The following is a 16823-nucleotide window of genomic DNA, read 5'->3' on the forward strand; positions in this document are numbered from 1 at the left end:
AGGCACAGTACTACATTAGCAAAGTTAACTCTAAATAAAAGAACAATAATACAAGTACATATCATATATAATACCATCTTCCATTTATAATTCAAATGCGCCGCTCTACAAAATGCCTGTGCCAGCTAGTATACCCCATTGCCTGCCCTGCCCACATAACCAAGAGATGCGCAACAAACTTTTTCAGCAATCCTTTTACAAAGTTGTCGGCAAATTTTTATGCTGAGAAATTGAGTTTTGCTTAATTAGTCATGGCAGCGCTTGTACATATAGGCAGACATATATGAAAGTTAGCAGGAGCTGAAATATATGTACATATGCTCATGTGTGCATGTACTACATATGTGTATGTTTATAACAGTTGCATATATAGAAAGGCAATTCTAAATGCTGCTTTATCAGGAATGACATACATTGTGGGCGAGCAGATAAGAAAACACAGCTTCAGCAGGCACTCACTCACTCCCACTCTTCAGCTCTCTCACACATGCTCTCGCTCTGCTCTTCTCTCTCACTCTCCCTCTAGTTTATAAAAGTTTTGGATATACATACATATATAAAGTCGGTAGCTCTCTGGTTCAGCGAGTTGCGCTCGCTTGGCCTACGTGAGAAATTTGGGAATTCTGATCAGCTGGGCAAGGAAAAAAAGTATCTTTCGAATATTCAGAAATATGTTAACGTTTACACATCAAACAAAACACAAAAAAAAAACGAACTGAACTGCAGATAAGCCCAGCCATGGTTGTCAATACGGCAAACATAAAATTTTGTTGAAAATTTCTTGTATTATTTGCTTGCCGTTTGTTGACAAGCTGAAACAGTTACACAAATACGCACGCACATACACACAGATACAGATACAGATAGAGTTACACTTACAGATACAGCCAACTACACCTACCGTTATATCTACTGGCAGAAGGAGGGCGCGATGTTGTTTTTATATTTTTTAATCGAAAGCCAATCTAAATAGAGCTTAGACTCATCAATTATAGCAAATTGAATGTTATTTTCAGTTGGTTGTTGTTGTTATTTCAGAGTTCAATGAACACCTCGAGGTGAATGCAATTGCAATTGCAATGCATCGATCGAAGCGTGTTTAACTCGTTTGCGGCTCTGACATGTCACGTAATTAACTTTGCCCAGTCTGCCAATAAGTTAGTGTTAGACATATAGAGAAACTACTCCCAACTATACTATACTATACTGTAATATATATATGGAGTATCGTCGCATGATTATTGCCTTGGTTTCAATTTTCTTTGATCATTCATTAAATGCACTCAAATACATTGCTTGAACGTCCAAACGTCTGTCTGTCTATCTGCCTTCTGGTCGGCCTTGCGCTCAATGTGTAATTGATATGCAAGCTTTTACAATATGTATATGAATATGTTGATATCTAAATCGATGTTAAACAACATAGAAAAGAAAATATTATTAAAGAAGCAAATTTTGAGTATTTAGTTTTAGCTTAAAGAAAAAACACTCTGAAGAAGTCAATCCCAGAATACTCGATCTTTAATCTAAATACAAACTTATTTCAATTTAACTAGAAAACTAATCTCTTCAGATTTCCATAAAAGAATTTTCCCATTAAATTTTTCTGTAATCCACCTTAAATCTTTTTGGCCAACTGGTTGGCTTAAATTTTCTACGCAAATAATCCACAAAAGGCATTTTCTTTTTATTTCTTAAGCAATTCAAATTAATTGTAATACTCTTTATGAAATTAACATCTAATCTTATCTGTATTAAGCCATAAACGAATTTCTAAAATCTTGTTTCGCTTTGCTCTTTTAATTTTGCCGCTTGTTCTGTGTTTTGTTCGCCTCAGTTTTGGCTTTGCCTTTTTCAGCCAAATTTAAACTAATGGCCGCGCATTTAGTTTGATGTGTGAGACTTTGTTGCGGGTCTTCAACATGCGGATTCCATCATCCATCATCAAAAGCTCATCAGGCTACTAGTGTTGAAAAAAGGATGCATTGCTTCTGAGCGCTGATATATCTTAATGATCGGCTGCCCTAGCCAATGGAATTTCTTAATGTGACGATGACGTCAGTGTTGAAAGCAAAAGCTGCATATATTGCAAGCTTTTCGCTGGGCCAAAGCTTACCAGTAGCCCAATTAGGAAAATTAATAAGCTCCACAGCTGTCAGAGATACGCAGATAATAATAATAAAAAATAAAAAAATAGATAAAAAGAAAATCATAAAATGTATGTATGCAAAGTAAACAAATGCCTAAAGAACAACTAGGCAGAGCCTGTTGGGGTCGCCCACACCCATAACAGAGAGGCGAGAGCTTTAACAGAGCGCTGTTAAGCTGTAACAGTCGGTGCAAATGCAAAGAGCGCCAAAGTCGCTGCGCTGTCGCAGCTGACTGCGAGCAGCGACGCGGACTGTGGCAGCGACAGCAGCTGTTTGGGGCCAAGCGAAAAAGTTTTTTCGAGCACTTCGGTTCAGTTTGGACTTGCCTTTGACCGCGTGCGGACGGCGATGCCAGCGAGTTGTTGTTTTGTCGGCTTCCACTGACACTCTGTGCAGTGTCTCTCTGTCTGTGTGTGTGAGTGCGTGTGCGTGTGCCTGTGCGCCTGTCTCCCCTACGTTTACCTCTTGCATGAGCGCGGGCGCCACTCTCAGCGTGTGTGTGTGTGTGTGTGCGTGTATGTGGGGTACCCGCAGCGACTGCGACAGCGGCAGAGACGGCGACAGCGGTAATACTTACTTACATATGTACACTTGATGTGTTTTTATTTATATGCGGCTTCGCCTGCTCAACGGCGCTCTGCGGTGTGTGCTGTGCGCTGTTTTGTATATTTTGTGCGTCTGTATCTATGCATATGTATATGTTTGTATGTAGCTTAATACTTATTTTCGTTTTTGTTTGTCTGTCGCTCGTCGAAAAACAACAATGTAGGTCGTGCATATTTAATATATGCAAATAAAACAGACGTATTGAAACAGGCGAGCGCTAGCACCAAAAGCTACTACGTTTTTTTACTTGTGGCCCCATCTACTACTATTTTATAATAATAAATACAAAACACAAACATTCACACACACACACACACGCGCGCGCGGTTAGAGACAGAAACGCCGACGCATAGCGCCTACGGCTGCGATAACAGCAACAGCGCCGCCGCCGCCACCCCCGAAGAGAGCGAACAACGTGAAATACCCAAAAAATTCACTCTCGCTGCGCTGCTCGCAGCCGGCGCACGCTCTCATTTTAGGTGCAGCCAGCCTCGGCTGCGGCAGCGGCAGTGGCAGTGGCAGCGACCGCGTTTGGCAGCGTTCTAATTGCGTGCGCGTCGCTGTTGCTGTTAGCGGCGACGGCGCTGTTATCTGTTGTTGGCTGACGATCGTGTGTATCTTTAAGATATACCAACAGCAACAGTAACACCAACACCAGCAGCAGCAGAGACAGCTACACCAATACCAATGCGAGCCAGCAACAGCGGCAGCGCCGCATTCGTGTGTATCTTCTTGTTGTCTGTTTGTCGTATAAATTGAGCCGCACTTTGCTTATTCTCGAGTTTTTGCCGCTCAGACGTCGTCGTTGTAACTGCAAGCGCTGCGCAGCGAACGCGTCGCGTTTTATCAAAAAAACAAAAAAGAAAATAAAACAGCACAAAGAACATATAGTACTTTCGAAACTGTATTCGCCATATAAAAAAAAAAGAAGCAAAATAATGAAACGCTAAAAGTAAGCAATTCCTTCAATGAAAAATAGAATGTATCTGAAATTTATATATGTATGTAGCTGAAAGATACAAGTGCAACACTGAAAACACCCAACACACAAAATATTTCAAAGCGAAAAATTGTTTTATTTTTAGAACGAAATACGAAATATACGTTGAACTGAGAGTTTCCCCCAACAAAATGAAATAAATATTTGAGAATTCATTAAATCTGTTTGAAATTTACGATTTTTATAAAAAAAATAATCAAAATAAAAGATACAAATAAAAACACAATAAAATATGTTAAACAAATTCAAGTGAAATACGAAAAAATTCAAATAATAATAAATAATTTTCAATCCCTCAGCCGCAGCATTTAAATTTTTTTGCTTCCCCCATTTTATGTGCAATTACTAAATAAATTATAATCAACAACAAAATACGAAAAACAAATTAAATTGTGTGAATAAAAAACAACAACAACAACAACAGATCGTACAATATTGTGGGCAGCCAGAGAGAGAGAAAGAGGAAGTGAGCAAGAGAGAACGAGATAGGATAGAGAGAGAGAGAGAGAGAGAGAGAGAGAGAGAGAGAGAGAGAAATTACACGCATATATTGCATAGCAAAAGTTCTGAATGAAAAAATCGAGTCATACGGGCGAACCGAGCTACAGGCGATAAATGTAAGTACAGCTGGAAATGTATAGAAGCAATAAGCATACAGATATCAAACATAAATATACATATATACATACACATATATATGTATAAATATTTGTACATTTAGTATCATCGAATTAGCGTAGCTTTATGGCATAGAAATTAACTTAAACTGGTTTCTGTGCGTGCAAAAGCATGAATTAAAAATTTATTATTAATGATATCAGCTAAGTTTAAATTTGTAAATTATTATGAATACACAGATGGTAAAAGTGAAAAAGAAAAGTTCTATAATAAGTTAAAAGTAATAAAATAAAAATAAAATATTCCTAAAGAGAGCTCAAAGATATTTTCAAATTCGAGCTGAAATCAGCTCAAAATTATTAATGAATTGAAATCTTTGATATCTTCTTATTTTGTAAAGAAGGCTTTAGTATATTTATACATGATTATAGACTGTTACAAAATAGTTTGAAGAACTATGAACAAGCACATCTCGTAGATGTTATGCTGAATGGAAATTTTGTGTTTTTATTATTTTGTGTCTTCCCAGGCGCCAGAGAAAGTGAAACATGTAATTTTGAAAGAGTGTGTGTATTGTATGTGTATGTGTAGATGTGTATAGATGTTTGTGTGGAACGCAGATGCCGTCGGTCCACAACCAAAAATTATACGCCGTATTGAGTGAAATCGTAATGAGTTAAGAAATTTTTTCTTAAATGCGCGACTGTCCCTTTTTTCGTACAGCCGATAAGAAAAATAAAGACACAACAATTTATATATGCACAGCAATTCGAAAAGCAATGTAAAGCAAAGCCAAGCAGGCACAGAACATCAAAAACATTCCATTTTCGTTTTCTTGTCTCGTTTTGTTGTTGCTGTTGTTGTTTTTTATTGTAATTACAAGCCGGCGCAGGCAGAAGCTAAAAAAATAACGTGTAAAAGGCAAAATAAATACGCACAGATAAAGATACGAATACACGGATGCAGCTACAGATACTACATATGTGTGCAAACAAATATGTGAGGATACAGATAAAGATACTGAATTTGGTAGATATAAATATCTTATATACAGATAAAGATACAATACACATGCATATATACTGTTTTAGGCAAAGGTATAGATACAGATACAATTGTATATTCAGATATTGATATGCTTGAGATACATCTACAAATTAATCTATAGATACACATTGGAATTATTTAATTTAGATACAGATACAGATACAGATACAGATACAGATACAGATACAGATACAGATACAGATACAGATACAGATACAGATACAGATACAGATACAGATACAGATACAGATACAGATACAGATACAGATACAGATACAGATACAGATACAGATACAGATACAGATACAGATACAGATACAGATACAGATACAGATACAGATACAGATACAGATACAGATACAGATACAGATACAGATACAGATACAGATACAGATACAGATACAGATACAGATACAGATACAGATACAGATACAGATACAGATACAGATACTGATACAGATACAGATACAGATACAGATACAGATACAGATACAGCCACTGCAACAGGATGCAAATATTTATATACGTATAAAACAAGACAAAGGCGAAATAAAACGCACACACGGATACACAGAGAGAGACAAACAGTAAAAGGAAAAAGTGCATAAATAAATTCTTAAGTGCAGCATGCATAAAAATGCAACCAGTCGAAAATCAATAAAAATTCCATTTAAATTAATGTAAATGTTTATATTGCAACTCTGTGAAATGTTTTTCTGCATTTTTCTTCTTTTTTCGCCATATTGTTGTTTGGCTCTGAGTAAATTTCACTTTTTAAGCAATTTGGCCAAAAAATAAGAAGAAATATATGAGATTTTAATAAAAAGAAAGCCAGAGATAAAACTCGTACAAGTTGGTTCTGCACAAATATGACCCACATCGAGGACATTATCATTAATTTATATAAAGATGAAAGATTTCAATTGCATAAGTACATATATCTACAGATAGTATATAGAATAATATTTAACTTGATAAAGAAAAATCAAATCTTTAGAATTTTATTTTTGAATACATTTATTTTATTTATTAGCTACTATCTATATATAAATTTATTTATTATTTCTTATTTTATTTTACTTATTTTTGTTTATCATTATTACAATTTTTTTTCTTTTGGGAGAAAGTAAACGTAATTGTTTATGGAACATATACGCCGCATACAAATCTATCTCATTATTATATGGCTATTTATTTTATTTGTTTAAATAGTGAAATTTTGGTAGTCTTCAGGCCGCTGCAATATTTCAGTCTAGCTGTTGTCTAGCATAAATAATATAACTCGGCATTTGCCCTGCACACAAACTAGAATTTACTTTTATATAAATTAAATTACTTTTGTTTTTGGCCATTGCCAGCCAGAGTCGTCTTGGCTTTTGCTGAGAGCCAGACAAGAGCAGCAACAACAACAACAACAACAACATTTGAGCCCCGAAATTCCACCTGTAATAACGTCGCAGAAAAGAGCTAAAGCAACAAAATCGAGAATTGAGCAGCAGACGCGAAACACGAAATCGAATGAATAAAAACCAGATTTACTACTAATTTAAATTCTTGGCATACAAAAACAAAATTCTAAATAAAAAGAAACAAAAGCATCAACAACAACAACAACGCGAACAGAGACAACAACAACAACAACAACTTTAAATTGAGTTTGGAAACGCAGCGAAATGGCTTTATTGGCAAAATATATAAACTGGCCCTTATAGAGCGCCAGAGAGAGAGAGAAAGAGAGAGAGAGAGAGAGAGAGAGAGAGAGTGAGAGATAGACTACCCTGCCTCTCTCTCTCTCTGTTCTTCATTTCTTTCTGTATTTGTGCGTGACAAATGCTGCGAATTTCCGCTTGGCTAGCCGGCCGCTTCCTTTCCATTTGCTATTTATAAACTATTTAAGACATTTTACTCAACAACATTAAAAAACATTTTGTCTCAATTTATAATGGAAAATAAATAAATCTAAATTTTAGTTCGAGTGTTTAGCGAGCACGTGCATTGAAAAGTCTGCGGGCCCTGGGGCAGCGACAGCGGCAGCCCCCCAAAAAATGGAAATGAAACAAACTAAATTATGCATGATATCGTGGTAATATGTTAATTTGTGAATAAAAATGCCAAAGCGGAGATCATAAAATGCGGCATTAATTATGCATTTGTTTAAAAGCGTATCAGAATGCCGCAAGCTATGACCAAACTTTATCGTCTCACAGACGCGATGCGATGCGATGTATGCGAAAACCTCGATTCAAATTGAAAATTGAAAGTTGGCCCCGAAACACGCTTCCAATTCGATGTTTTTTATGCTGCTGCTTGTAGATGTTTTTTTTTTTCTTAGCTCAATTTAGAGTTTGGGGCGTGTTTTGTTACAAGAAAATCTGTTGAGGGAAGTTGAGAGTTTTATACCGTAATATTAATATGAAAAATCTGTAAAAGTTACATTTAAGCACTTGACAACAAAGCCATAACACTTCTGATTTTTATTTATGTTTCGGACTCAGTCACCCACTTATCAGAACAGCTTCGATTCCCAGTCTTGTCACATTATGCTCTATTCGTTTCATTTTCAAATAGTTTTTCAAAGTTTTGCAGCCCTGGTTAATTTCATGGCAATTGCAAAGCTGGAACTACGCAGCACTTGTCGGCGTCAGCTAAGATAGCAACAATGTATGTATGTATGTATGGATGAGGCTGCGTGTTAAAGGAAGTACAGAATAATATGCACACACACACACACACACTTGTACTCACACACACACTTATTTATGTGTGTATTGCGTGCTCTAAGTGATTTCAAAATATGCCACAAGACGAACAGCTCGGCAGCCCATCGATAACTGCCACACCCTCCACAGCTCAAGCTGTCCCCGCTCGCCTTCATCTCTGTCTCTCCTTCTCCCTCTCTCTTTCTGCCACTCGTCTGCTCACAGTCACACGCATCTGTATCTTGTTTTGCTCGCATCGCGTCTTTAGCAAGTGATTTCAATTTAATTGACAGTCCTTGAACTTGACTTAAAGGCAAACACAACAGCAACAACAACAACAATAACAACAACATCTGCAACAACCGGCATTTCAATGTGCCACACAGTCTCCCTCTGGATCCGGCTGCTGTTTCATGCTCCATCGTCTTCATCTTCATCTCCATCTCCATTTCCAGCTCCAGCTCCGAGCTCCCAGCTTCAGCTGCTGCTCACAGAACTCTCTGGCAAATGTCAAAAGCTCTTGCTGTTTCTTTCTGACTTCCATGAAATTCTACAATCTATTCGAAAAATAAAAACAAAAACTTTAGTGCTAAAAAAATAGAGAATAACAACATATTTTTTGTTATTTGTGCGTGCGCTATGCTCTCTCATTGTTGTTGTTGTTTTTGTTGTTTCTTTTTCTTAATTTATACGACTTGGCGGGTTTTTTTTTGCCAAATACTCTAGGGATAAGCATATGAGCTATGAGCTAAGTTTATTATATATATATGTATATGTTTTATTAAAATAATATTTATTAAATTATATTTTATATATTATATCATATGTACATTTATGCATTTAGAGTCCTTAAAGGCTCTTTAACTAAGATTTAGGTATATTCGATATATATTCAACTTCTAGAACACTTCAGAAAGAGCATTCAATTTCTGTCTAAATTTATTTTTTAGTCGCTCGTTTTTGCATTTTCATGTTTTGCTATTAGTTGACGAACTTGAAAAGCAAATAATAAAGACAGCCAAAGAGTGCTATACAGAGAGGAAGAGAGATAGAGAGAGAAAGAGAGCAAAAGAAAGGGTGAGAGATAGCGAGTGAAAGAGAGACAGAGACTGAGAGAGAGAGAGAGAGCGAGAGAACAGAGGCGTGGCTGCTTTATTCACGACTTTTAAACAATAACGAAATCATTTTTTTGTCGTCATATTATTTTTGCCAAAATATAAATCTTCAGCAACATAAAGACAAAGCGTAGCTAGCGACACGTAGATGACTGTAATATATATAATTTATATTGAAGGCATGCGTGCGCCACGCATTTTTCATGGATCAGACATCTCAGTATGTATATAGCTATAAAGATATAGATATAGCTGGAAATATATATATATGTATATATATATATAGACACGGGTAAGCACCCAAGTAGCGATCATTTCATTCAGTGCGCGTCAATGAATGTGGCTGTGTTTATGCTTGCGTGTGTGTGTGTGTGTGAATGGGCTTTAAGAAAATACTGCCCCGCGTGGAGCGCGCCTCCAGTTGGAGCAGGCTTATAAAAATTCAATTATGACTCGGCAAACTTGGCAACACGTGTCGATTTTCTATTTCGATAGGTTCGTTGGCAGCTCGAAGAGAAATACATAGACAGCTATTGTTATGCTCTCCCTCTCTCTCTCTTTCTCCGTGTAGAGTATACGCCCCGTGGGCTTAGAAAAAAAAAATGGAAGAAACAAAAATCAGAAATACAAAGCGCACGCAGCGCGAAGATAAATAGCCACAGGTGACAAAACGATATTCAAATGCATAACTTGATATTCAATAGATAAGCTGAACCAGAGCTCGTATAATAAAAGTAAATGAAACCCACTCAACAAAGTGTGTGTGTGTGTGAGTGTATCTGTGTGCTCGTGAGCTGAAATAAAAACTTTCACCCGCAAATGATCTATGAACACAAAAGTCAAAGACTTTCGCATTCAAATCGATGAAGCCAGTAGCCAAATGCCAAGTACGCACATCTAATTGCGCTCACAAATGGAAATGGAGAAAAAGACCCAAAAATAAACTACAATGCAATAAAACTGATTAGAAATCCGCGCTCGTCTATGAGAACTTGCAATTTACTTTCACAAAAGCCAAATTCAAGTTCAGGGCAACATCCTATGCCTATTCACGCACTCACACACACACACATACGCACCCGTATATCTATGACGTTTGCTATCATCATCAGACATCGATAAGTAAAAGTTCTCTTTCTGCACAGTCTCTACGAAAAGTGCGTGTGCCGGGGGCGGAACGCAGAGGGGAGGCAAGATTGTGTGGGCGCTCACAGTCCATAATATTTTGATTTCTTTTTGTGTGTCAATGAACTCGACTGAACTAAATTCTTTTTTTTTTTTATGCTGCTTAGTTTTATTGGCTTTTTGTTTTAGACCCATTTAATTTTCGTTTATTTTCATTTCTATTTCTATTCTTTTCTTGTGCGTGCCTTATCGCAAAAGCAATGTTGCGTAGGCCATGCGGGAATGCGTTTAGAAAAGAAAAGTTATGACAAATCCGCCTATAAATGAAAAGTGATTTTAAAATCTATTTAATTGCGTTGATAGCGCTCAGATTTGATTGTGAAATCGGGTCAAGAGGTCGCACAAGCATAGTAAATGTGTCAGAAAGTGTTAGATGTTATTGCAAGAGGCGTGTGCGGTCGAGGAAGCTATGAACATTTAATGGAAATATTAAATGTTTACTTTGAAATAAATATAGATAAATCAAACAATTTAAAATTATAAATAATTTGCAAGAATTTAACAAATACCAGAAATTATGAATATCGGAAAAAAGAAAGCAAAAATATGAATTACTATATAAAATATATGATATGATATATCTACATGATATAACTTTGTTTATGATAGAACCGCACTAATCTGCATTTTGAATGTTTTGTGAAGAAGGATGATTCCAAAGAATAAATTATCAAGTATATACTATCAATATATATACTATATATATATATATATATATATATATATATATATATATATATATATTCCAATCCAACTCAGTTGCTGATAAGAACATAGACGGGAATCTACATGGTTTAAAAAAAAGTACCGCTCGTAGGTCATGCGAGCACAACAGTTCAGTCAAAAGTGAATCCCACTGCTCGAAGCTGGGCTATAAAAGACCCATCTCGGGCCACATCTGGACACAGTTGAATTCTGCAACTCAAAGTATTCGCAACTTCAGCAAAGATGACTTCTAAGAGGTGTTTGGCTCTGCTGCTGCTGCTGGTCAGTTGCCTGGCAGCTCTGGCGACTGCTCGGCTGGACTTCCCCGAAGCAGGACCTGGCTCTCCCAGTGTCCGGATAATACGTCGCGAGCGTTCGCCCCAGCATGGCTCGGTGGTGGTGACGGCCAGCAAGGATCAGGCCGGCCGCCAGGCGGGCGTTCAATACAATCACAATCTCTATACCAGTCGTGATGGGCGTGGCAGCATCGATGCCTACGCGAATGCCAATAGAAACTTTGACCAGAATCGCAATAATTTCGGTGGCGGCGTGCAAGGCAGCTGGCGTTTCTAATAAACGATATTCAACGAATTCATATGATCGACGATAATAATAAAGTGCAAATAGATATAGAAGAGCCGTGACTATTTACTTAAATCGGAATTGTGTCAGAGAATCGTGATTTATGTTCCAACTGCTAATTTCTGATTTGGAAAAAGTCCACAGATTATGCTGAGAGGTCTCTCTGAGGGCATTCCTCTGATAAGAAAGTCTGAGATGCATGGAACATAAAATAAATGGAATATAAGTCTATATAATACATTGTGTTTGGCAGATAAGACACAGACAGAAAAGTTGTTGGTGCTCCAATTGAAACACTTCCAATGTAGACCCAAGACTCAAACCTGAGGAAGTCTTTAGAATATCCCCAAGTCTATATAGAGAGACGCCTATGTTGGAGCATATCAATAAAATGCATTGGCTATTTACTTAGAGCAGTTGCCAGAAGCAACAAAAACAAAGCAGCTTATAGGGAAAAAATAATAAAAAGGGGAAACATAAAAAAGGAAGGCTTAGTAAGTCAACTAGACAAGCAGACTTTTAAATACTCTTGAAAGTCCATCTCGTTTGTATGCAGAGCAAGACAGGAGATTTTAGCTGAAGTGAAGACATATATAGTGTGACCCAGTCTGGCAACACTGTCACTTATTAAGTTGGCTGTGCTGTAAAGCGCGATGTTTCTATTCAGATATGAGGTAGATTTCCATATAAGAACTGCCAGCTTTTACCTTTAGCTAATATGCCCAACGGCAGCTGTCTCTTTTAGAGTATACGAAGAAGTACTAAAAGTCATGAGTCGTTGGGTTCAATGCACTCGACGCTGGCGCTGACGTCGTTGTGTAACCAATAAAAATTGATTCTGTTGTTGCGTGCGGGCGGGGGCGGCTCACAGGGGCAGCAACAACAAATACACTGTGAGAAAGTCTGGACTGCACTTTGGGGTTGCATTCGGTTTTATTGCTCGTTTCTGGCAGTGCACACACACACACACACACACACACACACACATACCAACACATAGACAAACACTGAATGGGAACTTATCTAGAAAGAAACGGCGCACATTAAATGCTCGCATGCACAAATATAGGGGGTTGGAGCGGGGTTCTTGATGATTGCATGACTAACAGTAATTACTTTCGCTTTCCGTTTACTCAGCTGGCTGATCAATAAGTGTAAAAAGCGAGCCTCATTCAAGAATTTGAAGCAATGAAATGCCCAAATGCTTGACCCCGCTCTCTAAATTACAATTGAGACACAAATTCCGTGAATTATTTTCGGGAAAGTGTAGTTGGTGGAGGGGAAGGAAAGTCAGGGGCAGGGGCAGGGACAGGGCCGAGCCGAACGGAGGGTGTATACGAAAAGGAGGCAGCTGCATAGCAAATGACTTTCCATTTTCATTTAACAATAAGCAATCAATTGCAAATAACAACAACAACAACAACAGCAGCAGCAGCAACAAATGCGAGTCGGGCTGCAAGTTCAAAGCAAAGCTAACGATCTATTAGAAGAAAGTAAAAACAACTAACAAAACACAATGAGAAGACAAAGGCAGAGACGCCTCCTACACACCAGGTGAGACAGCCAGGTGAGCAGCCAGGTGAGCAGCCGGGGCGCAGCTGTCAGCTGATGCCAATCAGACAAGGCAGTCGAGAGGCAAAGTGAGAGCGAGAGAGATGGGAAATGGGAAAATCCGTGTGCCGTTAACTGGTTTTCATTTTGGGCTTGGAAAAACCAACGCTCGTTGCCATTTTTAGTGGCAAAAACGCGGCGACTGCATCATAATGAAAGTGAAATGCATTGCGCAGATGGCAGCGCGATGCCAGTTACCAGATACATACATACATATACAGCGAAAGAAAGACAGAGAGAGATAGTGACAGTGATAGAGAGAGGGAGAAAGAGATAGTGCTAGAGAGAGTGGGAGAGCGAGTGAGATAGCTAGACTGTGGCAAGTAAGTCAAGTGCAGTTTGCCGTTTGTTGCAGCATGAAGTGCCACAGACACGCACTCCAAGCACACACACACACACACACACGCACACTACAACTGCTACTTATGGTAAGAAACTTGCGCGGAATGCAAGCGCAACAAGCGCAGGCGCGTCATCGACTGCCGCAGTCGCTGACTTATTTGGCATTTAACGTTAATTGGCAAGAAAAGCGTTTGCCTGCCGATTTGCATACACATTGATGAATTATGTCAACGCCAAGCAGCAACAGCAGCATCGGCAGCAGCACCCACACAGCTGCAAAGATACAAATGTATCTTTATACATATGCCATGCATAAGCACTTCAATGTCAGATCAGTATTGAAGGCCGCTTGCAGTTTTCTCTGCACTTGAAGTTTTTATCTGCTGCGTACAATACAAAGATACATGCATTTACTTATCGATATTGCACAGACACACATGCACACATGCATATACATACATATATTTATGTATCTACATGTGAATGGGATCTGTGTGTTATTGGTTCAATAACATGCCTGACATTGAGAGCTGCCGCTGCTGCTGCTGCTGCTGTTTATTCGTGTTGCGGTAGGGCTAAGGACAATAAAGCACTTCGATTTAAATTGCACATTCTTGCAGCTTAGGTATTACAGCAAAACTTGTTATAAGCGCACCAGGTTTAGCCTCTAACAATTCATGCAGCTGCTTAACTACAGAGAGCTAACGAACTAGTTCCTGTGTATCGATCACATCTCTAACCATTTAGAATATTGCAATTCAGCTAAGCTGTCGAACCAGGTGGCAGCGCTAAGAGCAAAGTTCACAGAATGTCATTTATCGATGGCTGTGGGCATATAATAACATAAGTATTTAAATATGTTTGTCTCATCTCTAACATCTAACATAAGTATTTAAATATGTTTGTCTCATCTCTAGTCGAGTATTTTTAAAAGTTACAGCTTTTGCCATCTCCAAGAAGAAATGATATTTAATTGTAATTGCATCCCCATAAGTTAACCTCTATTTGTAAGCCAAAATGAATAATATGCATAGCTAAAGCATAAAAAACACAGTCAGAGAACAACAGCAGCAGCAACAACAACAACAACAACAGCAACAATGCAACAACAATTCACTACCTTTTGCTTGTACGTCGGTTACATTTCACTGATTTTGAAAGTGAACGTTTGTGCGAGGCGGAATCGGAATTGGCATCACGACTTGGCTGACTCGCACAGTGGGGCAGATGCAAATAGTCAGGCAACCATTGTCGTGATTTGTTGTTATCATTTGCACACAATGTTGTTGTTGTTGTTATTGTCGCGTGTCTTCTGCTGATAAGCCATTGAATGCGATTACTAAAACGCAATGGCGAATGCATTCCACACGTAAAACCGAATCAAAAAACAAGTTGTAACTTGACCCACGTTGTTGTTGCTACACTGTGGGCTGTTGCTGTAGTTGTTGTTGTTGTTGTTGAATCAACAGCAGCGTGGGTGAAATCCAAGAGATACGAGATACATATATGATTTTTGGCATCGCATTTGCTGCTGCTGTTTTTACTTTTCCAACGCGCCTACAAATGATTTATAATATTTTTATAAAAGCAGAAATACCCTGTAAAGTGTATTAGAGAAGGTATAACATGCTTACGTATCTCTAGCTAATGCCTAAGCGAGGTAAACTAATATTTACATGCATTTTATAGGGTATCTTATAGCTGCGTATCTTCATGCACCTTAAGTGAATTTGTTTTTGGGCTGATTTTTTTTTTGTTTTGCAAATACAGATACAATTTTGGCTTGCTTATCTCTTGAGTTACATATTTGTAGCGTCTGCGTCTACCGGATAGACAGCGACAGCAGCAGCAGCGACGAAGACGGCGACGACGCTGCGTAGGCAGCTGCATCAGGTTGACCCAGTTTTCGCTTTTCATACTCAGCCAGGCAGGCAGGCAGGCAGGCAGTCGAAGAGGCGAAAAGACGGGGCTCGTCTTTGTATCTGGTGCGGAATCGTCTTGTTTAATTTTTTTTTTTTGTGAAAATTATATATGAAATGCAATTTTTAAGTAGACTTGTTTTATGTTTGTGCATTAATTTATGGCATTTTGATGTTGTTGCTGCTGCTGCTGCTGCTTAAGCTCGTAAATCGCTCAACGACGCTCAATCAATTTAACACACATTTTGCACAAGTAAACCCCATTGCAGTCGCCCGTCCATCCTTCACCCACCGCCCAGACGCCATTTATTCAATTGACTGCCACGTAACCCGATATAAAGGAGATATATGTATATATAAGAATAATTCCTACTAAACTAGTTTTTGCCTTTGATTGCATATTCTTGTCTCGTTGACAATTTGCCACAATTTGCGCTTGCCACATTGTTGCAGCGGCACAATGAGACGCAAATCAAGCGCATGCATGTGTTTTACTTTAGCAGTTGCTCGCAAATTATGCCAATTGCATGCGGCACAAGTGGCGTATACGTGATTTGGACAAATATTGCGCATACGCCAAGTTGGCAGACGCCCATCTAATTATATACATACATATGTACGTACGGGGGTGCGGCTGGCACGCCATTTAAATTACAGCTATAGCTATATATATACATATATGTATGTGTAGTAGTATATATATGTAGTACTTAAATCGTATTTCACGAGAAATCAGCAACAAAACTCAACATTTTCTTATGAAAAGTCAATTTTATGCATATTTAATAACACCCAAAATTTATTATGTGAAATGTGAAACGCATATGTGCACAGCCAAGCTATAAATACTTATATATGTATTTACATTTCATAGCTGTCTATATATAGCAAACATTATTTAAAGCACTTTATCCATTTGCGTTCAACAATGAATAAATAGCAACAAAATGCAGCAGTTGAAATCATACAAATCGGCCTCACATTAAATGTGGGTTGTTAGCTAAACACACACACACACACACACACACACATTCAATCAATCACACTCTCATACACACACACACCTTGTCAAGGTAGGCTCGTCCCAAGTCAATGCACTTTCACACACAATTGCATTAGTCGAGCCTGTTGCCTGTCTGTACGTATGTATCTGTGTGTGTGTGTGTGTGCGTGTTAAGTTTTGCAATATTTTCATTTTCATTTTCATTTCGAATTTTAATTTCATTTTCGTTTCGCTGCGGCGC

The 16823-nt window shown here is 38.2% G+C and overlaps 2 protein-coding genes across 5 annotated transcripts in view; both read left to right on the plus strand.

Moving 5' to 3' along the window:
- The first annotated feature begins 2467 nt into the window (after positions 1-2467).
- Oatp74D (Organic anion transporting polypeptide 74D) overlaps positions 2468-16823 on the plus strand; it is a 28471-nt gene continuing 14115 nt past the window's right edge. For 2 of the 4 annotated variants that reach the window (XM_030385223.2, XM_089259747.1), the window contains exon 1: positions 2747-4373. The gene's annotated coding sequence lies outside the window, so the exon portion shown is untranslated. Of the gene's footprint in view, positions 2566-2746; positions 4374-16823 lie in introns of those variants that run through there. The other 2 variants (XM_089259745.1, XM_089259746.1) reach the window with 2 other exon arrangements.
- Positions 11217-11760, plus strand: edin (elevated during infection). Its single transcript, XM_030385362.2, has one exon. It carries the CDS (start codon positions 11369-11371, stop codon positions 11696-11698), a length of 330 nt encoding a protein of 109 aa, XP_030241222.1. The 5' UTR covers positions 11217-11368; the 3' UTR covers positions 11699-11760.

The sequence above is a fragment of the Drosophila navojoa genome, chromosome 4, assembly GCF_054131105.1.
Source record: "Drosophila navojoa isolate 15081-1374.11 chromosome 4, UAZ_NAV_1.0, whole genome shotgun sequence".
NCBI classification, from domain to species: domain Eukaryota; kingdom Metazoa; phylum Arthropoda; class Insecta; order Diptera; family Drosophilidae; genus Drosophila; species Drosophila navojoa.